General features: G+C 38.1%; 1 protein-coding gene across 2 annotated transcripts; it reads right to left on the bottom strand.

The window, feature by feature from the left end:
• Positions 1-37: 37 nt before the first annotated feature.
• Positions 38-26841, bottom strand: LOC108608563 (nitric oxide synthase). 2 transcript variants are annotated; one of them, XM_017999986.1, is made up of 18 exons: positions 26255-26841; positions 25543-25657; positions 20822-20958; positions 20595-20757; positions 18138-18229; positions 17426-17567; positions 16298-16437; positions 15428-15602; positions 13975-14156; positions 12333-12542; positions 10210-10354; positions 9244-9348; positions 9082-9149; positions 3696-4035; positions 2298-3440; positions 1417-1541; positions 1077-1143; positions 38-270 (listed from the first exon to the last, which is right to left on the bottom strand). In XM_017999986.1, the coding sequence occupies exons 1-18, from the start codon at positions 26839-26841 to the stop codon at positions 163-165; spliced, it is 4044 nt and encodes a 1347-aa protein (XP_017855475.1). In that variant the 3' UTR covers positions 38-162. The 2 variants fall into 2 exon arrangements, with proteins under 2 accessions (XP_017855475.1, XP_017855476.1); XM_017999987.2 differs by lacking the exons at positions 17426-17567; positions 18138-18229; positions 20595-20757; ... (1 more) ...; positions 25543-25657; positions 26255-26841 and adding an exon at positions 16740-16860 and having other exon boundaries at positions 40-270.
• Between the last annotated feature and the right edge of the window lie 335 nt (positions 26842-27176).

The following is a 27176-nucleotide window of genomic DNA, read 5'->3' as shown; positions in this document are numbered from 1 at the left end:
TTTAAAGCTGATTAGTTAAGCATAAGCAAAACTACTAAAAAAATGTCTAAATAAATATTATCATAATCGTATTCAATTATTACTGCATAATGCAATATTTTTATGTTTATGTTGAGCATTTTTTACATCACTTCAAGCCAAAGTAAACGCACTTCAGCTATTCTATGGCTGCGATGCCATGCGAATCCTTGCGGTGGCACGTGACTTTGTATGTATCTCAGCTGTGCGCAGCGTGATGCCGAAGATGTCCTCATGATAGCGATTCTCGTCCTGTGCAGCAGGAAGAGAGTGTGAGGAGGGGGAAGAGAAAAGCACAAATGTATGCATGAGCAATAGTGGAAAGTTGTAAACGTCATCATATTTGCGGCTGCAAACAAGCGTAACAGCTAAACAAACACGCAGGTGAAGCAGCCAAGCAACAACTAAAGTTTATACGCCCCAAGCATATCCTTTAAATAAAGTTCAAGCAACGCAGTCAAAGTAACAAAAAAAAAGCTAAAATCACTGACTTCATTTCGATAAATAAAATGCTAAACAATAAGAATAAGAAGAAAAAATAGCAAGCAAAATGTTTAAAAGCAACAGAATTTTGACACTTGCTACACTAAATTAAGTTTGGAAAATGTCAACTGATACTTATTAAATTATATTTTAATGCCATGCAATGAAAAACGTACAAATTATTGTACGAAAAATAAAAACAAATCAAAACTAATCAAGTTTAGCAACAAAATTACTTAACAAGCTTAAAACTTTACGCTTTTCTTTAATGTATTAATAACGAAAACATTTTTAAAAAGAAATTAAAATAAATAATAACTATGCAGCTCAGCTGAGCATACCCCAATAATAAAATAAAGTATAGCAACTGCAGCTGTTGACAAGCGTATGAAATTTTTTCACAGCTTTCGCATTTATTCCACTAGCGGAAAGGCAAAAGTAAGTAAAAGCAACTTGTGTGTTGTGTGTTTGAGTAAAAATATTTATCATACGCCGCATGTGACGCGCTGCTGTTGCTGTCTTGTATTATTTATGAGCTTAGCTTAAGTGTTGTTTAAGCTTAGCGAGATACTTACGCGCAAGGTTAACAAGAAGGTTTCAACTTCCGCTTCGGTCTTCTGCTCCTTCAATGCAATGCACTTTCTGTTGAGAGAAAAGAGAAAGCGTTAGTCAAGCCATAAAGGCTAATTAGAGACGAAGAAAAACAATGCAATGATTTCAATAGATTGAACAGCTGGCAACTTGTACACAATAATGCAAGTAATCAAGTGCTCTGTGTGTGAAAAAAAAAGGAAATCAGCAAAGCAAATCAAAGCGCAAAGCGCAAAGCATTTGAAAATAAATTCCCCACAGTACCACGCCCACTTCAAACTAAACGCTTGCAGCACAAAGGCAATCAATGATGACGACGCTCACCTGATGGTCTGGTAGACATGCTCGGCCATGGTGACATCCCCGCAGACATACACGTGTCCCCGCTGCTGCACAATCAAATTGTACAACGCATCAAATTCCTGCTCAATCAGATCCTGTACATATGTCTGCAAGCAAACGAGAAACAATTCAGTGCTATAGTATAGAAAATAGTTCATGGCAAAAAACAGAGAAAGAAAATGAGGAATAACAGTTGCTCGTTAAATATAAAATGAGCATGGGGCTGCCGCCAAAGCTTTGTGGCCACCCATGTTGGTTTAGGCTACGCACATAACAAATAACGTATACGTTAAATAAATAGCTAACTAGCAGCAATTGCTGCAGTTGTTGCTTTGAATGGCATTAGCTTAGCTTTAAGCTACGCGCAGATTGATAAAGCACATGACGCAAGTATCAAATATAAATAGAATTATTGTTGTTTTTTATTGTTGTTATAAATTGTGTAGCCAAATATTATCTTCAAATCTTTGAGATATAAGGATTTGCTTGCTTTACTTTGTCTTCAATGATAAGATTACAGCTTTTCTTATTCAACATTTTATTTAACTCAGTTAATTGATTTTAGTATTTTATATTTTATTAAACGTATACAAATTATTGTTATTATTATTTAATAATAATAAACTGTTGCTTGTTTGCTTAGTTTAGTTTGGCTGCACTTAGTTGACTTTAAAAATATTTAAAGACAACATTAATTAATGTTATTAATTTTTATGTTATGCAAAAAGTTGTTTTTTTAAAGCCGAATTAACTAATTAAGTGTAAAAGTGTAGAATAAATTTAAAATAAACCAATTTAATAGCAGCTTTGATTCTTTCAAACTATTTACAGCTTGTTACGTATACGCAATATTTTGTACTTACCTTGGGTATATCTGGCTCACGCGATAAAGCCAGAAAAGCACGATCTAGTATCTGATCCTGCAGCAGTTGCGCCTTTTCCTCAGCATACAAATCCACATCGCGATTGCGACAGCCAAAGAAGAGCCAAAGCTTGGGCAAGGCCACGGCCGTGTCCACCTCACGCTGCACCTGGAACTCCTGCCAGAAGGAGCGAAACGGAGCTATGCCCGTGCCGGGACCTATGAGCACCACCGGACGACTGCGATCCGCCGGCAGATGAAAGCCCAAAGCGCTGCGCACAAACATGTAAAGATCGTCGTCGGCACGCAGTCCGGCCAAGTAGTTGGAACACACGCCATAGCGCTCGTCGCCTTGGCCATCCTCGCAGCGATATTTGACAATGGCCACTGTCAAGTGGATTTCATCGCTGACGCGACGCGGCGAGCTGCTGATGGAGTAGAAGCGAGCTTGAAGTGGAGTCAGATGGGCGAGCACCAGCGCAGCCGGCGGATGACAGGAGGGGAACTCCTGCAGCAGATCAAGCAAATGCGGCAAGCGCCAGTGACGCCAGTCCTCATACGCCGACGAGTCTGTGACCAGCAGCTGCAGCCGCTCCGTATCCGCAGCATCCTCACAGAATCCAGCGAGCAGCGTTAGCAGCTGTCGCGATGGCGGCGTGGTCAGATCAAAGAAACGCGCCAGCAGATTACGCAGCGTATCGGCGGGTATCTTGTCGTGCGGCTCCCAGCACTTGAAGATGCCATTGGAGGTTTGCTTCTCCTTGAGCAGCTGCAGCTGCAGCACCTCATCGGGATTATCCACGCCCACCAGCCGCTGCAGCAGCCCCTCCACAATTTGCGCACGATTCGCTGGAAAGATGCCCACATGATCGCCCGGCTCGTACTCCAGCCCTGGTGCGCATATCTCCAGCAGCATCGTTGTCTTGGAGCCCTCGCTCAGCTTGGTGAGATTAAGCGGCTGCGCCTTGATCTTGCAGCAATGCACCTTCTTGTTGTGATACTTGGAGAGTGCGCTGTCCAGCGTCGCGTTGCTCACTGAGGGCACCAGACGCACTGTGTTCACCGTCAGGGACTCGTTCTGTAGTGCCAGCGAAGCGTCCGACAGGCTCTGATCCGGATCCAGGCAGAAGGTTTCGCATGCCAGCTGCAAGATTTAAAAGTGAGGAATGGGCATAGCTTAAAAAATGTGTAAATTTTATTTCAAAGTTAAAAATATAAAATGAGCATTTATATAAATCTAAACCAAATTGTATATAAGTCATATGAATGCTAAAAATATAAAAAAAGATAAGATATATATCTAAGAAAATGTAATCGATAGTCAAAAGTTTGATTTAAAAATAAAAATTATAGCAACATAAAATTATTTCTTTGTTTTATTTGCTCTGCTTAAACTCACCTTAAAAACCTCTGGCGCCCATTTGCGAAACGATTGCTCCTGTCCGCACATCTCATCGCCATAGGCGACCTTCAGCAGCCGCTCGCCACCCAGCTCACCCAATATATTGTCCACATACTGCCCGAAAGCGCAGAAATTCGGATATGCCGATGAGCCCAAAGCGAAGACGGCAAAGCGAACATTGGAGAGCGGCCCAAATGTTTCATCCGTAAACGTGTCCGAGGTGGAGCCACGCAGCGAGTCCCAGCGATCGATTCTCTTCACTTGTTGCAGCGGCAGTTTCATGAAATCCTGCCTGGAGCTGGCCTTCATAAACGACTTGGACGAGCTGACCCCCATGCTAATGATAAATGTGAAAAGAGCGGAGTGGAGCGGGGAGCAGAATGTTGTGATTAGTTAGATTGAAATGTGCTCAGTTTTGTCTGCTCAGCGCAAATAAAATGCACAAAGGCGCTGCCGAACAAAAGGCGCAGTGGGCGGGGCGTAGGCGTGCGCTCTGTTGTTATGCGGCAAACAAAGAAACATGGCTAAGGAGGCAACAATAAGAAGCAAGCAACACACAAAAGACACAGAAAAACTGACAGCAACAACATTTATTATGCTTGTCACTTAGAATACACGCAAAGAAATCAAAGCTAAATATTAAAAATATAACCTTGCTTATTTATAAGTTTTTTTGCGCAGTGCAATAATTTTGTCCAAATGAAATGAGCAGCAACAAGGCACAAAAATCAAGAGCGGCAACTACTTTGCGGCGGGGCTGGGGACTTGACTTGGAATGCGATTGCTAAAAAGCGTAATCATCTGCTCGTCAGCAGCTCGTCAAGCGCACACACACACACACACACATACGCACAGTAGTCTCATGTCCCGTTGAGTGATGATTCAACAATGAACAGTGGCAGTTGCTTTTCTTTTTTTTTTTGAGCATAATACAACATCTCCATGCAGCAGACACAAATCCCAAATCCCGCTTGAAGCTTCAACGCTGCCAACTGCAGCTGCTTGTTGTCCTTGTTCGCATCCTTGCCTTGTCTTTGCTGCTGCTGCTGCTGTGTGTAGCCATCTTGATGGCCAAATGCATTTAAAACTATTTGAGCTACTCTTGCTGCTAGCTCGAGCTCTAGCCTCTGGTCTTTGGACTTTGGGTCAAAGTTTATGGCTTTGGCGCATCGTAAAAACCTGTTGGCCGCCATAATCAACCCACACAAGCCACCAAACCAAGCTCAAGGATCAACGACAGCCAAAGCACTGCTTAACAGTTGTAAGAGCGTTGTTAACAAGCTCGAGCTGCTTTTCGTTATTGTTGCTGCTGCTTCTGCTGTAGCTTAAAGTCGAGCTGAACAAGTATTGCAGTTGCTTGAGCTAGGGAATATATGTGCAAGGATTTTTGCAGGCTTAGAGCGTTATAGTGCATATTTATAAATGAAAGTTTCAACTGCAGAATGTGCAATAAAATCAAATGAGACTCTGTAAATTAACAGCGCGAAGTGAAAGCAGCAAAGCTTTGCAACTGCTACAAGTTTTTTCTAACAGCAGATTTATTTTTAGAGTTCTTTAACCTCTTAGTGCGATAAATATAATAACATAACATTTATTAAAATTTGCTCTTAAAAATAATTCTGATATTTACTAAGCAGGATTAGCTGTAATTGGTTTAAATATTTGCTTTATATTCAATATAAAAATTGTAATATTTCTGCTCTTATATATTTTTGTATATTTGTTGAGCGCGTGTGCACCACTGTGCGCTTGCAGTTGCCGCTTCTGCCCACGTGCAATTCATCAAGGTAGCAAAGCGTTGAGTTGCGCTGCGCTGCGCTTAGAAGCTGCGTGCTGCCCATCAACTTAATCGCAGCTAAAGCAAACAGCAAGAGCAACAACAAACAGCAACAATCAACATAGAGACAGCAACAGTGACAGAGAGAGAAGCAAACAAACTCGAAGGCGTTTGGGATTGCAAGCTAGGGGGGTGTGGCTGCAAACCAAAAGTGCAGCTTGCCGTGAAACGAGTCTCGTAATTTACTGGTAAGCGGCTATGGTGAGACGGCAAATAACAAAAACAACAACAACAATAAAAGACAAACACATGCGAATCATAGCAAATGGCAGAGCTCGTGCTGCAAATTGTGAAAAGTGAAATGAAAAGTGAGCAAAAGTAGAAAGTCTGTGGCATAATTAAAAAGCGCGAGCAAAACTGTGCGCACTCTAAATTGGCTGCTTACTTTAAGCATTTTGCAGCTACATAAATTACTCGAGCGCCGTAAAGCAGGCAACACCTTTTATTTGTTGCTTTGCTTGCTGTTGAGTCAAGTAGCGTTTGCAATCATTTTTATGCACTCGAAAAAAGCGTCGAAGCATTGCTTTCAAATGGCTACCAGCTAATTAACTTAAAGTGTTAATTTGGGCTAATTAATTGTGGAATTTTTGGAAGTACTGGTTTGAGAGTGGGTTAGAAAATATTTTACGAAATTTAAGCTTTAAAGAAAAATATAAAGGTGCGCTCTTAACTAAATAAATTAGCTAGAAGCTAGAATTGCAGCAGTCTGCTAATTTAACAGCAATGCCAGTGCTAATGTTAAGCAGCTAAGAGAAAAGTTGAGTGTTTAATTAATTTTAACTTCACTTAGTGCTTAATTTTAGATTCTGTTGCAATCAGCGACTGTTAACAATCAAACAAATAATTGCATACGTGCTAAGATTTTATTATTGCTCTAACTTGTGCATTTTGCGATTTGTATTTAAGCAACTATTTTTAAAAACGTTGAAAAATAAGTTTAAATTTTTATGTATATTTCTTTGCTTCAAACATAAATATGATGTTAAACAGTGCTTACAAAAATTTTCATTTGGGATGGGAATTTGGTAAAAGCTCTTAAAAGTCTTAAAAAATTATAAGTATTATGCTAAACGTAAGTAGCTATTAAATTCAAAAAAATAAATAGCATAAGCCGCAGCTTAAGCATTTCAACTGCAATTCCACTTGATGTTTTCCAAGTAACTTTACAGCCAAGTGCTTGTTGCCCTGTTGCTCATTATGCAAAGAGAAGTAATTGCGAGTTTATAGGTAGAGCGAGCAACAACAACAACAAAAACATCAACATAAAAAACTATGAGCACAACAGCTGCGAATATTAAAGATGTTGTTGTTGTTGATAATGATGTCTAACTGACTGCAATGCTGGTTAAGTGGCACTTGTGTGTGTGTCTGTGTGTGTGTGCTGTGCAGGATGCAGGATGCAGGCACACTCACACTTATACAGCTACAATAGATAAGCAACCTGTCTGCTTGACACTTGAGGGCACACTTGAAGGCGTTGATGGCATAATAGGACTGCAATTAAGAGCAGCTCACTTTGAGCTGACAAACACAGAGGCAGTTAAAAGTTGCTGCTGCTGCGCCATTTGGGGCACGCACTTTGGCCTTAACACCAATTTATGTAAGTTGCTTCATGTTGCAATGCTTAAAGTCACGGCTCATAGCCTGCAGACTTTTAAAACGAAATCAATTGAAGCAAACAATTAGCAGACGAGCAATTTCCGTCAAGCGCTCAAGTTGAAAGAGCAGAGCAAAAAAAAAGCAACAAGAGCAGCGGCAGCTAGAAAAAAGAAATTAAATAAAAAAAAGTTAGGCAAACAGCCACAGGCTTGTTGCTCATACGCAGCGTAGCACTCAAATTACGCTTAAAAGCTTTAGCTGCAAGTTAATGCTAAGCTAATCGCATTAGCGTGCCCAAAAGACAAAGCGAGCCACGACTAGTTAATAAATTGAAAGCGCCTGTTAATTAATCTGCGCGTGCTTTGATTTATCTATCAATGAATAGAATTCGCAGCTAAAAGCAATAAATAAATCATATTAATTGAGGCGGCAGGGGGGGCTCAGCATTGTTATTATAGCAACAAATGGATAAACAATGCATGTCAAAATTATTTCTACATCAGTTAAAAAAGCAGCTTTTATTTTTTTTAAAGCTCCCTACGCGCTACACAAACAGCCGCAAGACAATTTTTTTTAGCTTCTACTTAACTGCTGCCTAACTTATTTTTATTACAAGTGCACACACACACACACATATGTAAGTGTGTATGTGTGCGTAGACGATACGCATTTTTCATATGAATTTTCAATTTTTGTCTTCGGCAAAACGAGCAGGCGGCAGTCGTTTATAAATTTAGACATGTGCTTATGTGTGCGTGTGTGTGTGTGCTTGTGTGTGTGTGTACTAAGTTGTCAAAGCTGTCAAGCGGAAATCCCCTTTACATCATAAAAACTAAGTGGAAATGCGGAAATTGCGCTTGTTGAACAACAAGTTTACCCTGTGCAAAAAATAAAACTCGAAAGTTGAAAATGAACTACGACGCGTGTATGAAAAATGTGCTAAAGTTGTAAAAAAAATTAGTCACTATGTTAGTTATGTGAGCTAAGCGCTTAAATGTTGATATAAAACAAAGTTGATATATATAATACACTTTGCATTTATGTTAATAAATAATCAAACATAAGTTGAAAAGAAAAATCTACAAGTTGTTGTAGCTGTAAGCTTAAGCTAAGTTAGCTGCTATTGTTGCTATAATTAATAATATTTATGAAATTTATTAAATTAATAATATACTTTTAAAAATCTACATACAATTAATTACAGTTACTACTATATATTTCTTTGCTATAACTTATATTTTTAGAAATTGCAGTCTCAAGCTTTTCAATCAAACTACCCCACACTGTTTATTTGTTTTACAGCGCATACGCATGAGCACACACACATATACACACACATACATAAGTAAGACACACCTACTCGCACATTTGTTGAAAATATCGAAATAACAAAATTATTGTTATTGTTTGTGGGACAGACAGTCGCGAAGGGAGGCCGCGTATATGAAATTGCAAGGATTTGGCTCCTGCCCCCAAGCGACTGGTAAAGGCACTTAAGTGCGTGCCACAATAAAAACAACAGCAAGCACAAGCAGAGAAGTTATAAACAGCAGCAGTCTGCGTGCAGGCCAATTAATAATATAAAAAAATGTAAAATATGTGTGTCAGCAAAAGTCGAGAAATCAAGCTGAGCGGCTTAGGCGTGCTGAAAATTCAATTTAATTAAATGCCATGGCATGTAATTAGACAAATATTTCAGCACAAAGAAATTAAATGTATACACAGCAGCTGAAACGCTGCGGCATCGGTTAATGTTGAAAAAATTATGCAATTTGTTTTTGGGCAGCTTAACTGGCAATTTGTGTGGCCCTAAAGTTTCTACGAAATTGAAAGGCTCGCCAAGTAAATTGATTTATATGAAATTTATGCAGTCATCAAAGAAAGAAAAGGGCCCACTGTACTTAAAGGCAAAAGCAAGGAATTTATTAAGTGTACTGAAGCGCTTACCTGGAATCCTGTAGTACATGCTCGCTCGACTCCTGCACACGCATCGCATACAGCTCCTGTGAGAATAGCTGTAAGCATAAACATTTAATGTCATTAGTGCACACACACACACACATGCTTAGTATATAGATTAATTAGACTATGATCAATGGTTTTGCTTACCTCGCCATTTTCGGGTGGATCACCGTTGCCAAAGGTCGAGGCCACCACAATCAGCAAAGCCTCGTGCTCAATGGAGGATATATCGTAATCGGACATGCAATATATCTAAATGAATAAACAATTTAGTAGCGCTTGGCATGGACTCAGCACTCATTAGTACACACGCACACACACACATACACGCAAGAGTGTGTGTAGTTTGTCGCAGGTGTTGGCAGCTTAGTTCAGCTTACAAGCTAATGAGCCGCACACAGTTTTTGTGCCAAACTTAGACAAAGCTTTAGATGGTTGCCACACACACACGCACACACATTTTGTGGCTTATGCTAATGGCAAACATTTTGGCATTTAAGTGAGGTGCAAAGACTGTGAACTATTTACAGTTAGTTCAACACACTGCATAATGTCAAATTTTAAATGGGCTTTAATATATTTTGCATTATTTTTCAACACAAACTTTAATCTCAAGTCAATTTATTAACTACTTTAATTTTGGCAGCATTTGTTTAGGTTACTTTCATTTTAAATGCATTGCGTATACGTAATATACAAAATATGCGTGCTCATAAGCATTTTCACATTTATTTTTATTGCTTAAATTTGTTTATAGCTGTAGCAAGTGTTGCACATGTCAAGTTTGAAATGAAGGCTTGTGCCAAGTGGCGTATACTTAATTTATGTTGCAAGCAGCAGTACAAAAAGATTTTACTATAATTTGTGTTGTAAAAATTATAAGTTAGAGCAAAGAATGTTAACTGCACATAGTTTTTAAAGCACATTGCGTATACGTAATATATGCAACTGCAAATTAAGCTAAATTAATGTTAATTATTATTTAAATTTTTCTATTATTTATGCAAAGCTTTGTTGCACACATTTCAAAGGCAAAACGCAATAAAATTTCAATTGACAGACGCTCACAGCTCAGTTTGTGTTTTTCTCAAGAAGCAGACGAAACTCACTCACCTGTGCATTGAAGGCATGTCCCAATAGCTCACATAATTGCTTGGCATACTGCTCCGATTTGCCAGTCTCGGTGGCATAGAGCACAGTTGCTTTGATGCGTTTCGACAGAGCGCGTCCAAATAATTTCGATGTAAATTTTACAGCTCTGGAAAATGGGCGAGACACAAAGAGAGACACAGCAGCAAATGTAGTGAGCATAAATATATTGGCATATTAATAAGAAACTAGCTAAGTGTGTGTGTGTGTGTGTGCAGAGTCAGCAGCACACAAAGACAGAGAGCGATAGAAGGACGAAGGCGTTGGCAATAAAGGGCTGCTTGATTGACAAGGCGTATAATTGGAAAATAGTCTACAACTAGAGCATAAATTGTTAAAGAGACGAGACGCACACACATTGTGAGCTGTCAATGGCTGCAAAAAAGGCAAAAGTAAAGTACATTTTATTGCTCTACCAAGAGCAGCAGCAGCAGCGCTCGCCATAATCATAGTAAACTACACTTGGCTCTGAGGCAAACATATCAAAAATTTAATGCATTGTATGCGCACAAAAATAAGAAACAAGCACAGCAGCTCTCATTCTCATCGTTCATTTATTGTTAGGCAGCTGCTGCTGCTTGTGATGTATATTGAACAAGTTGCAGCTGTATGGGCGTGTGTGTGTTAACTGTAATTCAATATGGCGCTCATACAGTTGCTTACGTTTTTCATTGCCTACTTTTGTGCGCTGGCATAATTTAATTTTCATAAAGTTGTCGTATGTCAGACGCGCGCGCAGATTTTAATTCCATTTCAGCGCCTGTTGAAAACAATTAAACTTCATTATGCACACACACACATACACACATACACGTACACGTAAGTATGTGTGTGCAATTGCAATTCATTTAAGCATTGATAAAAAGTTTCCAGCAAGTGCTCGTTTTAATATTGTCTACATATGTCTGTGCGCACGCATAAATAACGGTTTTTTAACAATTTTATAATTGACAAGTTTTTAATGAATTTCATATTTGTCGCCACGCCGCGCCGCGTCGCTTCGCTGCATTAAATTTAATTAGCTTATGGCCATGTTCACAAGCTTACAAGTGTGTGCTAACAACTTCATTACTTACTAACGATTTTAATTGCTGCCCATTAAATAATTATTATTATTGTGTTCTCTTCTCTGCCAGCGAGTTTATTTTACAATTCATTTTGCAACAATCTGCCCTTTTTTGTTTGTTTGTTTGTTTGCTGACTGTCTGGCCTGGCCTGGCAACTTGTTTAATGAACCAATTTCGCTTTGCCCACTTAAAGCTGTTTGCTGCTTTTAATTATTGGCAATTGTGTTTGTGTTGTGCAACAAAGTGGAGTATACTGTAGTTTAACAAGTTAAGTGTCTGCTGTGACAATTCTCAAATAAATGTTTGTGTAGAAAAGTTAATCGAACTGCAAACAGAAAAATATGTAAAATATTTGAATGTTGCATGCAGCGTTAAATAGAAAAGTTAAGCGAACTGCTATGAGCAAAAATATACAAAACTTAAATAAATCTTTGCTGTTAAATTTATGCAGAAACTTTGAATGTTCAATTCAACAAGTTAAAAGTATAAATTGTATGACTAAATGAAAATCTTGCAATGTTTAGCATAATTCAAAAGTCATAGCTACAAATTTGATTAACTTTCAATGCAATGAAAATTTACTTTTGGGATTCACTTATCTAAAAGTACAATATTAATGCAAATTTAATGGCATATATTATCTATCTATTATTATTAGTAAGCTAGTTATGTTAGGCAATGCAAGTTGCATTGTCTTATCCTTGTTGCTGTCCAGTTAATTATAAAGTAAACATATGCAAGTCACTGTCATAACTAAGCAAATTAACTGCAAGCAAATGTCAGTTGCAATATTACCAAATGAGCTGACAGGCAACAGGTAACACCCAAAGCGAGAGACAGCGAGGGGCCGATGTAAGCCTCACTGCATGGCATGTAATCTACTTAAGGGCTAATCCCCAGCTGATGCTGTGTCGTGTTACACACACAGCAACAAAAGCAGGCAACTGATGTTGCCCATCAGCAAGTTGTGGCAGCAGCTAAAGTTAATGTTAGCGTTTACTATATATTGTAGTCACTTACCTGGCGATTTGTTTAAAATTGAATTTGCGTCGAGGCTTCTTGCTTTTGCTATCGCCGCGTCCCTTTTTCCACACATGTGTGCGCCAAGCGGGATCCTGATATTCAAATGAGGGCTTTAAATAGTACAACGACATCTCCTGATGGAACACGGGCGTTATTGAGCCAGATAGCGGCGGCACAATCCATATCCAATCCGCGGGGCAGCCATTGCTAAGCGAGCGAGAAAAAGATAGAGCAACAATATAAGTAATTGTTATGGTTTGCAATTTGTTTGCTGTTGTTGCTTATTGGCTGTAATTGACATAAACCCAGGCAAAGAGCAAGAGCACAACAGCAGCTAATGGTCTTAACTAGCTCACGCCACCGCCCAGCACCGCCCAGCACCGCCCACCCTTGGGCTAGCTCGCTGCCTTTGCTTAATTGAAGCCAGGCGCTTGGGATAAAATGCAAATTGGCTGTAATTGAAAATATAGCCACGTATTTTTAGACAACGGCCAAAGCTTATTTTCAGCTTGGGATTAGCTTGCTAAAATTCTCTTTTGTGTGTTGCCAGCAGCTTTAAGACTTTTGAGCTTAGATTAGACTTATCTAATTGCTTGTCATCAAAACCAATTGGCTTTAAAATTTGCAGCCGTCAAGCCAATAAAACGCAATCAAATGAAAAATGTTGAAGACAACTTTTAAACGTTGCCCGCAGCATTTCGAAACTTGCTGACATATTGGGCGGTTATTTATATACGTATGTTGGTGTGCGTGAGTCCCGTGTGCACTTTAAATAAAATGCTGGCGACAGCAAATTGAAAACAATAAATTTATGTGTGTGTGTGTTTTTTTTTTTCTCGCACCTGCATTGAGTACACCCCAATGTATTTCAACGGGAAGTCAAATAAAACACGTTATGCCATAAACTTGTGCGCCGCCGATATGCCACAAGCTATGGGATATGTGATGCTGAACATAAAGGCACAACAAGCATTGTCATAATGCGCATACGACCTGTGGTACCAAAAACACACACGTAATGTAACACTAGCGAACAAAATGCTGCTAACTTGAACAGTCAAGTTGACAATTTAGCAAACGGAAAGAAAATAAACAACATTAGATAATATTTTGTATATGAAAACACAGAAGGCAGCACTAAAACTTAACTATAGTTAACTATATATATTTATAATAAACAGTTGAATAAATAAATATTTATTTTTTTATTACTTTTAAATACAGCAACTCTAATTTTTGAATTTAAAAAACAATAATTTTGACTCCTGATCAAATTAAAATGATTATTTGCATCAGCAAAAATATTATGCTGTTAATAAAATAATATAAATGACTTATTTTAGTCATTGAGCTAATTTTTTAGCCATTGAGCTAATTTTTGAGCTTTAGCTCAAGCTTTAAATAAAGCTATTTATAAGTGAATAGTTCATTCACTGAATTTTATTCACCCATAAATGGTTGATAAATGCACTCCAAACCTTTTAAAATAAACTGTAACATGCTTTGCAACACTATTAAAAATATTTATTTAAATTCCAGGAAAACTTTTACTACAACACTTTGTTCTCTGCTGTAATTGGTGATCAATGTTTTTTTCTGTGGTGTATGGGGGGCATGGGCTTGGGCCATGTAAACTCACCGCAATTTCGATTCGTTCTCGAAATGTTTCATAAAACTTTCGCTGGCCGTATGATGATCCACAATGGTCACATTGCGGCTCTGATACGAATGCAACACGGCAATGTTCATCTCCACCACCGCCTTGTCCTTCCACAAGGATGTGGGTGTGCGTGTATCCAGCTGCATTTTCAACGCCACTGTCTGCAAATATATTAACAACCAACATATACACATAAATTTAAATACAGGTTTTGATAATAAATTGTGCAACGCTCTTAATTGCTTTGGTTACAACACAATTTTTGTTGCCATTGCTTGTTAATTTTCGATTACAGTTTTTGGCGCACGCAACAATTTTTGATAGCTCGCCCGGCGGCAACAAGTGGGGGCCAGCAAACGGCCATTGCGGTCACTGCATTTGCAGCGGCAGGCAGCAGGACATCAGTTATTGATTTTGCTCTTAGATTGAATTACAGTGGCGCTGTGTTTGGGTGTGCAGCGTAGGCAAGAACTGAAAATTACACACGAATGCTGTTGCCAATGGAAACTAATAAACTCTCTTGACTGTACATTGAGGAAATATTTTAAAGTAAGGGAAGTGAGATTTAAAAGAAAGTTCTATGCACTGCTCACTGTGGCGCCCACTTTTGCGTAGAAGTTGAAAGTTCTGCGCAACTTGAATTTAATTTAAGACAAATTAATTTATTTAAAAAAACGATAAAACGATAAGCGATGTACATCAATAAATTTATTTATTTGAGTCCAATATTTATTAAATGTTATCGATATATTATATTATATTATATTAGCTTTGGAGCTTGTCTAACAAACTAAAATTTGATGTGATTTTCTATTGATTTTACCAATGTGCAAAGGGCAGAACTCTTCTCGTATAAGTGTAAATTATTTATATAGGTTAATTGTATAATTTAACATGTGCGTGTTCCATAATACGTACGTGTGTGTGTGTATGTAAGTGCTAATGGCAAGTTCGTGTTTGAAAATTAATTTCCAAACAGTAAATCGAAAGTGCAAATTCATCAAAATTTGATGCTGCTCAACTAATTGGCCAACAACATTCACAACTTATAAGCTTGAAAGCAACTTTCAAGGCAAAAGCAATGTGGCAAAGTGGCAACTGCAATATGCAGCTATAGCTTCAGCTTAATGCCTCTGGGCTGAGCATACACTTAAGCCGACTTACAGCCACCCACGGATGCCGTCGAAAACGTTTTATGCCAACATTAAGCGCGCGATAAAAATATTAAAAAAAAAAGTTAAAGACAGTGAACGAGCGTATAATGAAATAAATGCCGGATAGCGACAAAGACATCAAGGACATTAAGCAAGGACAATGCTGCGAGCTATCAATAGCGAAATTACAATATGCAATGCACACTTTAAGCCCGGACATGGGTATTTAAGGCTTTAATGTGTGCGTGTGTGTGTGTGTGATAAAGTTAACAACTTACCTCCAACATATTGCGACGATTTGTGTCGCATAAATTCCGACAGCCAATCTCCGTTGACATGTACCAGCCACTGAATGTGGTTGCCGTAAACTGTATGCCGCCCACATCGAACAGCATGCTCGATACGGCGGGCAGTGCATACCAGCGTAAGCCCAAATCCGTAAACCACTCAAATCTGCAAGCAAACAAAATGAACAAGAGTCAGAGTGAGCGCACAAGGGGTGGGGGGGTAGCTCTTGCATGTGTTAGTGTGAAATTTTTGGTTTTTGACTTTAGCTGATGCAAATCCGTTAGTTACACTTGACACAACGTAGCGTTGTTTGCTCACACACACAGACACACATACACAGACAGCAAACAAATTTCAAAGGCTGCAACAATCTTTCATGCAAATCAATGTGTTCATAACAAGAAATGCAAAGAAGTGCAGCTAAAATTGAACTACAAATTGTGTCTGATAAGCTTACAAGTTTATTATTATTATTTTATAATAATAATATTTAATAATATTTATTATTAATTTATAATAAGAAACAAAAAGTCTAAAATGTAGAATAAAATTCTAACTAAAAGTGCTACAAGTTAGAATTTTATACTAAATTTGAGAATTTCTTATTTATGAAAAAATTGTTATGATTATTAGAGCTTTGATTATGCTTTGATTTTATTTTAAGCGTATTTTTGCATTTTGAAATTTTATACTTTATTTTGTATATACTTCTCGAATTTTTTTCAAATTATTTAGTATTTTATTTAGAATTTTGTAATGCATATTTAGCAATTGTTATGCTTGTATGGCTATAAATAAAGTTATACTCGTCTTACAAATGTTATTCCAAATTTATATTTTATTGTATTTTGTGAACTCACTTGGGATGACTTAGCGGCACTTCCAATATTAGCTCCGGCGGATAATCAAAATAGTCCGGATCGTGACCATTGGCCGATACCACCAGCGGTAAAATGTCCCACTCGCTGCCCTTGCCCTTCCAGCCCAACTTGGTGCAAACCTAACAAAGAAAAAAAATAAGATTATATGAGAACATATATAAACTTTATTTTTTATATTTTTTATATAGATAAAAGGAAACAATATGGCATATCAAAACTCTCAGCTTGCACATAAAAGCGGGTGACATGTGCTCAAATATATGCAGCATACTTTCGGGCGATTTTACATGCAAATGCAAACATTGCGTGTCTGTCTGTATGTTTACTGACAGTTTTGTTATTTGTTCGATTTTTTTGCGCGTATTTAAAATGAGATTTATTACATAAAGTTTATACAACTTTTTCACACACACACACATACACAAAACGAGCGACACAGACTTGTTGCCTTTTGGCTCGTAATTTCAGTTATTGTGGCCTGGGCTTGGGCTGTTCCAACTTGTTGGTTTAACATCAGCACCAATATCTGACTGACTGCCTGCCTGCCTGTCTGTCTCCCTCTCTGTGTGTGTGTGTGTGTGCTTTGATTAAAGGCAAGTAAGCAATTGATGCGTGTAAATATTGTGATGGCAAAATATACGCCTACCATATATGTATACACATATAGAAATTGATAGCTGGATTACGTGTAATAAATGATGGGCCAGTTCATGAAATGAAATAAAATAAAGGAGTAAGCATACTGCTTGTAATGACTGTACAAATGGGTTTGTCCCTACGACCCTACGGCAGTCAAAGTGTGAGCTGCCAGCTGTTGAGCATGCGATAGCCCCAATTTGAACTCAATTCAAGAGAAATTTAAATCAGCTAGACAGACAAACAGACAGACAAAGTGAGGAAATTTAAAAGGCAAACAACATGTCAATATTGATTAACAATCATCACTTTTATACAAAAGGTTAACTATTATATTCAAATTATATTCGCTGGCTATAAATTGAGTAATTGATAACGATTAAAAATAAAGTGAATCAAGAAGAAATTTGAGCTTTAGTTTAAATTTAAATCAATCCAATACCAACAGCATTTAAATACACTTATGCTCACCTCTGTGAATTCCACATTCATTGGATCGCCAATTATTTTGCCATCGGTCTGCTTATAGCCAGCATAGGAAATCAACTGATTATTCCAAATGCGATAATCGTGACGCCCATCGGTGCGTTGTGGAAATATTGTGATGGCAGATCTGCAAACAAGCAAGTTACAGTCAAAAACAATTAAAACAAAAGCGTAAACTATTTATGCTGCCACCGCAGCCAACTGCCAACAAAAATATTTGTTCGACCAAAAATCTATGCTGACCATCAACATAGCGCGCATAAAAGTATTTTTCAGTGGATTAGCTTCGCAGCTAATGAAAATTGCAATATATATAGATTTTTGTCAAAATTATGCACATGCCAAATGCAATGAGCTCAATATTTAGATTTTAGATTGGGCGCAGTCAGTGAGCAAAATAAAAATATATATTTGGGTTTTGAGCGCTAATTAGTTTAAGCTGGGCAATTAGTGGGCGCTTTTGTAAGCAATAAACAACTAGCATAGGCGAAAATTTCTATTGCATTTGCATTTGCATTTATTGCACAACGAGCTAACTGTCGATATAGAAATGGCTTGCAGGCAAAAATATGTCAAAGCAGCGCTTATAAATTTTTTGATTATTTATTATTGCATGCCTAATTCAATTTGATGCTTTTGGCTTTGATATTTATTTGTGTAATACTTTTAATTAAATTTTGTAGCCTTTTGCACTTACCTGAGATTGCCCTTGTTGGTTGCATATTTGATGTGATTGCAAATAGCCTCAAACATGCCGCTGGTTGTGGTCACATAACGACAGTCAAATACCTAAAAAAACACAAACGATAAACCAAAAAGTTTGTGAACAGCAGCAACAACAACAACAACAACAAGTGCAGTAAGCGCTTAATTGAAACTGTAATAAACAAAAACGAAAAACTGCAACTTTGACCTGCTGTGCGCAATGGGCGAAAGTTAAAAATTAACTAAAATATGCATAAAAGCGAGAAAAAATACAAAGAGCGCACACAAAGTAAAACGAAATAAAGTAAAAGTGCAGGGCATTCGACTTTGAATACACGCTGCCAAGTACGACTTATTTATAAGAAAAAATAAAGTTGAAATATTAATAGTAAGCCCATTTAGTTGGGCTAACAATTTACTAACTAGATGTCTGCATTTGCTTTTGTATTCGTATTGTTTACAATTAAACTCAGTCAAATGAAATTCCCTCTATTTGGTGCTTATAACAATTTTTATCAAAGTCTTTAAGACTTTATTGATTGATCTGCTCAACTTAAGCACGCTTTCTGTGTTCCAAAAGCAAAGTGTATACAAAAGTCAGTCATATGCCTAACTAACAGACTAAACTCAGCTGTGTGTTTGAAATAAAAGTTTAGGGGTTACAACTGCACTTGCACTTAATTGAACGCGCAAAATAAAAACAATGTGCTAAACAAATAAATATGCAAACTAGTCGAATCTGCTTTTTGTGTGGTGCGTGGCATAGGCAAAAACGAAACATTTATTTTTTGTTTGGCTTAACATTTATAGCTCATGTAGAACAAGTTTAATCCCTAAACTTTGCATAGAGAGAGAGAACAGCGCGGGAGCTGTAAATGAAATCAGTTGAATGCAGTGGTTTGGTATTCAATTTTTGTTGGCACATGGGGCGTATGATAAATGTGACGTTATTCTCTTTGTTGTGTTTTGTTTTGAGCTTGCAGCGCTTTGTTTTGTGTTCTTGGCTATATCTGCTTTATAGACAACCTTTTTCAATTACAACGCTTCAATGCATTGCAGCTTGTTGTTCTAACCCATGTTAGCCAAACAATTGTTCAAGCCCCGTTAACACCTGCTGTGTGTAAGTTTTGTGTGGCCTATTGGCCAATTTCTATGCTGGGCGATCCCCACTTGAAACTTGAAATGCCTACGCACTTCATATTTCATTTATTTCGCATTTATCATTTGATTTTCTGCTGTGCTGGACTTACAGCTTTTTTCATAATTAAGTTTGCAACCCTTTTTTTCAAGTGGGTTAGGCCCGTAAACTTTTTACTTGCTCAAGTGTTATTGCGCCTACAGTTTTTAGCAAGTCATGGCGTAAAATGAAATTATCCCACCATAGAGAAAAATATGTTTGTTTTAAAGCCCCAACTTAAAGTCGAAATGAAATATGCACAGCGTCAAAAACAAAAGCAAACTCATGTTGTCTATGCTTGTTACATTTTTTGACATTAAGTGAATTTTCTAGCTGACAACAGATATATATATATATATATACTCGCTCTCTCTCTTACTCTACCTGCAATTCATTGAAGCGTTAAATGCAAATATGTTCACACTTTGCTAGGCAGTCATTTTGCTGTAGACTCAACTATACAAATTATTATAATTCAAATATATATGTGTGTGTGTGTGTGTGTATGCATATGAATAAATCTCTCTTTCACATGCGCTCTCTCTCTGTTTTGTTTGCTTCTATTTGATTTTTTGTAAATTAAAATTTACGTGAATTTGCATTTCAAATTTTTTTTTCTTTGCGCTGTCTCATTTGTAGTCTTCGCTCTATCTCGCTCTTTGTCTGTCTGCGTGCCTATTTTATTGCGCGTTTTGCATTTCTCACGCATAAATCTTGACTAATGTTGTCTAGATATCCACACACCCACACACACACACACACACATACATGAATAATAACTATGCGCTGCGCTCAGTTCTCTCCCTCAATTTGTCTGCTGACAAATTTGCTTGACTATTTTACGCTTGTCTTAATATTATTTTTTTTTCTTAAATTATACTAATGTGCGCTGATGAATAAATGCCAAATGCTTATTTGTGCAAATTATGAGGAATCCTTTAAATGTCTGAGAGCTTTAGACTGGCATTTGAAGTTAAACTACTTTGTTTGTAAATTAATTAAAAAGTCTAGTAACTGCAAACTTTATTTAAAGCCGCTAAATTCTGTGAGTTACTGAAAAAAATTCTATTTTAAACACATGTAACAAATTTTAAACAATTTAAAAATATTTAATGCTGAGCGTTGTCGTTTAATTCTGCATAAATAACGCTGGCAGCGCTTTAATCGAATTGCAAGTCACGTTGCCAACAGCGGCATTAAAATAAATCTGAGCCAAAGCCAAGCTTATAGCAAATTCAGATAATAAATAAATAAATTTAAAAGGAAACTCACCTGCAGCTTGGACCACTGTATGCGACCAATGCAGCGGGATGAGTTACGCCAGGCCAATTTGGCGCCATAGATGAGCTCCGTTTCGGTTAGTTGGTAACAGGCTGACGACTCAATGCTCTGGCGCACTTGTTTCCAGCGCGTCTCATGCGCCGCCGACGAGGAGCTGCAATGGCAGTGAGAAATAAGAATTAAGCGCTTTGCTGGCTGCTTAAGTTTTGGGCACTTACCGCTTAATCGAGGTGAAGTACTGCTCCAGAAAATCCTTTGCATGCTCCAGCACCAAATCCGTTTTACGCGCTTCCACGGGCGCATTGCCCAGATGCATGATGCTGCTCGTGCAGGTGGCTTTGGAGCAGCTCAATATCTGTGGGGCAAGTACATCATAAAATGCGAGAGACTTTCAAATGATTTGACACTTTAATTAAAAATATTTCATTGCTCCATTGCTTGGCATAATTAAATTTGTTGATTGCTCATTTCGCTTGACAAACTAATTGCAGCGTCAAATGAAGATGAACGACAAACGCCGCGGGCTATAAAAAATCAACTCAAGCCAAGGCAAAGAGAGACACGCTCAAGCTGAGAGCAAACAATAACACCCACAACTTGTTGCCTTTTGCCATAAAAGTGAACAAATTAAAATTGCGTAACAATGCAAAGGGAAATGAAATTAAAGCAAACGGCGCCGCCGCCAATCGAATGGCAAGAGGCAGAGGGAAAGACAGCGAGACAATTTTCTTGCCACACGTTGAAGGTAGTTTGACTGCAGCTTAACTACTTGCTGCTGCTTCACCCTGCTGCTTTGTTCTTGGCCACGTTTAAAAAGCATTTCATTGTCAATTGAGCTTGTTACTTTGGCTTTGCTTGATTTTCTCTTTGCTCTTTGCTTATTTTTTGCTGCTTTATGACGCATGTCGCCCCAACTACTTATACTCAGCTCAAAACTTGATCAAAAGCGGCTATAAACGACTAAAGACAAGCAACAAAAAAATAAAAATATTTTAATCAAAACGGTTGCCTACTTTTCGGCATGCGAATTGTACTTTGAGTTGCTTTTAATTTTTGCTGAGCATTGCCTTAGTCTCTGCCACTCTCTCTCTCTCTCTCTCTCTCTCTCTCTCTTTTCATTTGCTACACACCTTGTGCGCTGTTGAAATTACCAGCTTCAGTTGAATGCGATGCCTGCAAGCATTTTATATACTTTTATTTTTTCTCAACGTTAAGTTTACATTGGTTCACGGTTTGTTTGGCTCGACGGTTTAAATTGCTCTCGACGCCTGCAAGGCGTCTTCATGGCAAAGTCAAATGCTACCTGCGGTCATAATTAGTTTTTGTTTTTACAGTTAGTTAAGCTGTGGAATTAGCTACAGTTACACACACAGCAACAGCAACAGCTTGAGCTTCAAGTGTGAGCTGCAGGATTATTATATTGTTATTGTTGCAATGACTTGCGACAATTACATTACTCATACGCCATGTGACAAGCAAAGCTTATGTAACAATTTAGCTTGAGCTTTGTGTTGATTTAATTAAAATGTGTGTTTGTTTGAGATAACTGTTAATTAATTTTGCAGCTAATAAATTGTTACATAAGCTATAAATTCAAGTAATTAGCAGTTATAATTGAGCGAGAGGCTTAAAGCGCTTGAAAAATATTTAATAAAATTTAATAAATTAAGCAACTTTATATCAAATGCATATATAAGCAGTAGCAGTGGCTAAATTTCATTAAAAAGTTAAGACGCCCACAAATAAATTTCTCAGTGTTCATTTGCAAGCTCAACAATCAACAGCGGTGTAGCACAGTAAATAGCTTTGCCACACACACACACACACACACACCCACACACATACATAGATAACACTTTTAGCTTGCTGCTTGCTTTTCTCATAAACTTTGTCAATTTTCAGTCAACTGCAATTTATGCAAAATGCAAACAAGCCGCAGTTACCGAATGTGTTTGCAACAAGCAAACAATTTTACACACACACACGCACACATGCAACACTCACGCATTCTAAAATATATGACTTGAAAGTTTTTTGCTTCAACAAAATTGTGTGGGCATTGGCCTGCTCATTATGGCAACTGCAGTTTGTTTACAGATTCGCCGAAAATTAAGTTTCGTTGCTATCAAAGCGCAAAAAATCTCATAATGTAAACCACAAAGCCATTGCGGCTGCCTACGCGAGCAGAGAAATGAATTTTTGGCTGCAAATAATTGCAAGTTGCCAGCAAGTGGGCGTAACCTTGCTACAAAACAAAAGTGAAAAAAACGCACACTTGATGAAAATTGTTTTATGTAAATATAAACACAAAGCTGCAAACAGCAAACGGTGGCCAACAACAAACGCGAGTTAAACTTGCAACTTGCAACAACGCCGGAAACGGAAATTGTTGCAGCTGCCGCGTGTCAAATAAATACAACAACAAACACACACACAGACTGAAGTGCCGTTTAAAGTTTGGCGCATAAGTTTTTGGTTTGCCGAGTTGCCACACCCACGTGGGTGGCTTAGAGATGGAAGGGGGGCGTGCCTTGGCTGGCGTGCGCCTCGTTTGCAGCATCTTTTTTTTAGAGGGTAAAATGTTTTCCTTTACGCCTGTTTGTTATGCAAGTAAATTTATGCGCCTCGCAAGCGTGAAACTGTAAAAAGTGCTGCCAGCCAAGTGGCAGAGTTGCCAGATATGGCAAAGCCGAATATGCAATGCGCTGTTTAAAGACTTAGCAAACAAACAGCAGCAACAACTTATAAAATATTTAAGTTGCAGTCAAACTAAAGTTTAGTTTTTACTAATTATTAAGCACTCAAAATGATTGTAAAAAATGTTATATTCTTTAAGCCATAACTTAGAGGGCAATCATTTATTTCTATATCAATATATACGACTTAAATATTTCAATGAGCTGGACACACTTTAGATATAACTACCATTGAAATAAACTTTAAGTCTATAAGTAGCACTTTTTAATTTCAAAACTTATTTAATAGAATTTTTTATTTTTTATAATTTGTAGAGTATTTAATGCAAGTGAAGTAAGCAAACTTATTTGTAGTTTGTTAACTTCTTAAACAGCTTTTGCCAGCAGCCAACAGCAACTTGCAAAAAAAAATTTCCACAAAAAGAAAGAAAATTTACACTTTTGGCAAAACAATGTTTTGCATAAAAATGCAAAAAGAAAAAACCAAGTGCAATCAACAGAAGCAATAAAATATGCATTTATTGGCTTAAGTGCAATAATTTGAAATAATTATAATAACAGCAGCTGTAAAATGGCGTTAACTTTAGATAGTTTAAACTTTATGCATAAACGGCGGCGAATGCAAATTCAAATGCTATCAAAAGCTATCAAAGCCATAGCTTAAAGCATAAAGTTTCATTTTAGCGGCGAGAGAGAGTGTGGAAAAGCGGTTGAGTGGGTGGCGGTGGGAGTGTGAAGAGCAATAACAGTCAGTTTATGGCCAGAAGTGCCTTTTTCACACGCTTACTCGCATTATAATTACCTGCAAGCTTCATCTGGGCGAAATTTGCATATGAAATGATGAAGAAGAAGCAGTAGGTGGGTAGTAGTCGCGTCGAGTTGAGTCGAGTGTGTACCGTTGTACTTGAACAAAATGCCAGCAAGGACAAATAATTTGCATTGCATAATTTTGTGCGCGCAGCGCATTTAAATGCAATTGACTCAGCGCTGTGGGGAGGGGGAGTGGGGGCCCTACCATGAAATTTGATGGTGCAAAAAGTATTTGCAGCACCCATTTCCTTTGCTGCCGCTGCTGGCGCCGACTTAATTAGCCTGCCAACGTTTAATTTGCAACTGTGCAGCTTGCAGCATGGGGGCAGCTTCAGCTAATTGAGGTTAGAAGGCTCAACATAACTGCCGCACGTCGGCCGCTTTTTCAACTTCCGCTGCACTTGTCAGTGAGTCTCTAAAGCGCCAAAAAACCAAAAAAGATTTATCTCATTTTGTAGGTGCATAGATAAAATAATGTGCAGAGTGAAGACATTAACTACATAAGTGCCTAAGTTAGAGGAATTTTAGTTATTATGAGAAATTAATTGTAAGGCAACAAGCATAATTCTATTCTATTAGCAAGCACAAATGCACAATATAAATATATATTTTCTGATAATATTCTTTACTCGATTTGTCCGCTCACCAATAAAAACTTGCAGACAGTCCAAGCGGCTTTAACAATTTCTACTCGTTGCATAGTTTGTATAAAAAATTTGTGCTGGCTTTTGCTTTAGTCAATTTGTTTCATTAAATCAACTGTTGTATGTTTTGCGTGCAAAGCTTTTGCTGAGATTAACTGCCACAAGGGGAGAGGCAAAAACTTTAATTTAAAACAACAAGTAAAAGTTGGCTCAATGCCACGCAGGCCGCAGCACAAATTACAAAAGAGCAGCAGCAACGACAGGACACTTTCAACTAAATTTTCAACGCACACACACACACACATAAGATGTATTTGAGGCAACTTCATTATTGTTGTACACAAAGCAAAAAATTACGTATACGTACAATAAAGCGTGGGTCTTTAATCCTAAGCACAGTCACGCACTTGAGCAACTTTCACACACAACAGAAACTGCAGTAAACGCTCAAATTGCAGGCAAACAACGCCAACACACACACAAACACGCGCTTAAACAATTACATGGGCAACTAAGAGCATCATGAGTATTAAATAACTCCAACAAGTATGCTATGGTTTCCTCACACTCCTGCTCTGTGGCTCTGAGCTGACTTTAGCTACGCAGAACTTTTAGAAAACAAAAAACTGACTGCGGAATGCATGTAAAGCGCACATGCTGCGAATTCTTTTTACTGCCGTTTTTTATGGCGCCAGGCTGAGCGTGATGTGTGTGTTAGTGGCTAAGTCCTTAGACAATGTTGTTCTGCGCTGGACAACAGCTAATTATGTGACTGTAGACGTGACTTACCTCGCGCCCCTTGCAGTGCAGCGTATCGTAGACCTCGGGGCGACCCTCGATGTTCTTTAGCCGCATGGGCTTGCGCATCAGCAGGCTGCGTCCCTCGTCGTCCATGTGCATGAAGCTGTCAGGCATTAGAGAAAAAAAAGTAAATTTAATTGGTAAAAATATAATTTGTTATTTATTTTGTTAGCTAGAGCAGAGAAGACATTAAATTTGTTTTCAAAACTGCTTTAAATATTAAATAAAATTATTTTTCTTTATTTTAAATATACTTAAGTTAGCTAAGCGCTTACAAAATTTCTAAAAAGTGTATAATATTGCATATTTAAAATTATGAATGTCAGCAGCTGTTTTTTACTTAGACGAAGCCAAATTAAATCAGAATTGCTTTATATAAAAACAAATTTCAGTGAAGTTTGTGTTAAAGCTTCCAATATTCCATTCAAAGGTATAAAAAATTAATATTTATTTTTGCATAACTCAATAATTCTATACAGCAATTAATATTATTATATTTTACTACTTTAAGCTTTAAGAAGTTATAAAAGTTGTTACAATTTTAAATTAGCTGCAAACAACTGTAGCTCATATTTATATTGAATCAATAGTAGACAAAGTAAATAGCAAATGTTTTATCTCTTTTGCACGCTTCTGTAAATTTATAACTTTTACAAGCATTGCTGTATTGTTGTTTAACAAATGTTTGTGATTCGCTTACCTGCCGGCACGCGAGCGATAATCCTGTGACATTTTTCTTGGCTGTTGATTTTTCGGGGTGGGCGAAAGTTCGCGTGAACTTTTGCTCGATGCAGTGCCGCTACCCGAAGCGCCAGCTCCATGAATTCCTGTAGCTCCTCCGCCTCCACCTCCGCCTGCATCCAGCTCAACAACTATGCTGGTGTTGGTGCCACGTCTTTCACGCGCACTTTGCGGCGAGGCAGCAGTCGAGATGCTTGCGCGCTTGTGGCTTTTCAATGGCGTGCCGCCAACGCTGGCGCCGCTGCCACTAGCTCCCATTGTTGTTGCTGCTGCTGTGCTGCTTGTGGCTGCAGCTACTTCAGCAGCAGCAGCAGCTCCATGCCCATCAGCATTTGTGCTCAAGAGTGCGGGTCCATTGCCATTAAGTGTTGGCGTTGCTTGCGCTTTGATTCTGTTGCTATTCGACTTGGCTGCGGCCACTGGCGACTGTTGCTGCTGCTGTTGCTGCTGCTGCTGCTGCTGTTGTTGTTGCTGCTGCGCTTTTGAGGTTCGATTGATGGCCACAAAGCGCAGGTTTTCAAATATCGATACGAAATGCTGCGACATGATGTTTACACGCTGCTTTCTTCAAGCTGCTGCCGCTTCCGCTTTTTTTATTCGGACTGCTCGCCTCGTTTATTTAAAATGCAAGCAGTTCGGCTGAACTTGAAGCTCACTCAGGCGTCAGCCAAGTTTTGATTAAATTCTCTTAACAGCAAAATGAAATAAAACCAAAACACACAGCTTCACGTCTATGAAAAGTTTTGCCTGGTGACGCAATCAATTGGCTTCCAATTTCTTGTCAAAGTTTGGGCCCTGTAAATTGAAAGCCTCAAGGTGCAAGTTAGTATCAAATGTAAGAGTTTATAACTATAAATTTAATTGATATAAAGAGAAAATAA

This window comes from Drosophila busckii, chromosome 2L (genome assembly GCF_011750605.1).
Source record: "Drosophila busckii strain San Diego stock center, stock number 13000-0081.31 chromosome 2L, ASM1175060v1, whole genome shotgun sequence".
In the NCBI taxonomy this organism is placed as follows: Eukaryota; Metazoa; Arthropoda; class Insecta; order Diptera; family Drosophilidae; genus Drosophila; species Drosophila busckii.
The sequence above is the reverse complement of the archived record's forward strand: the minus strand, read 5'-3'. Positions and strand labels throughout refer to the sequence as shown.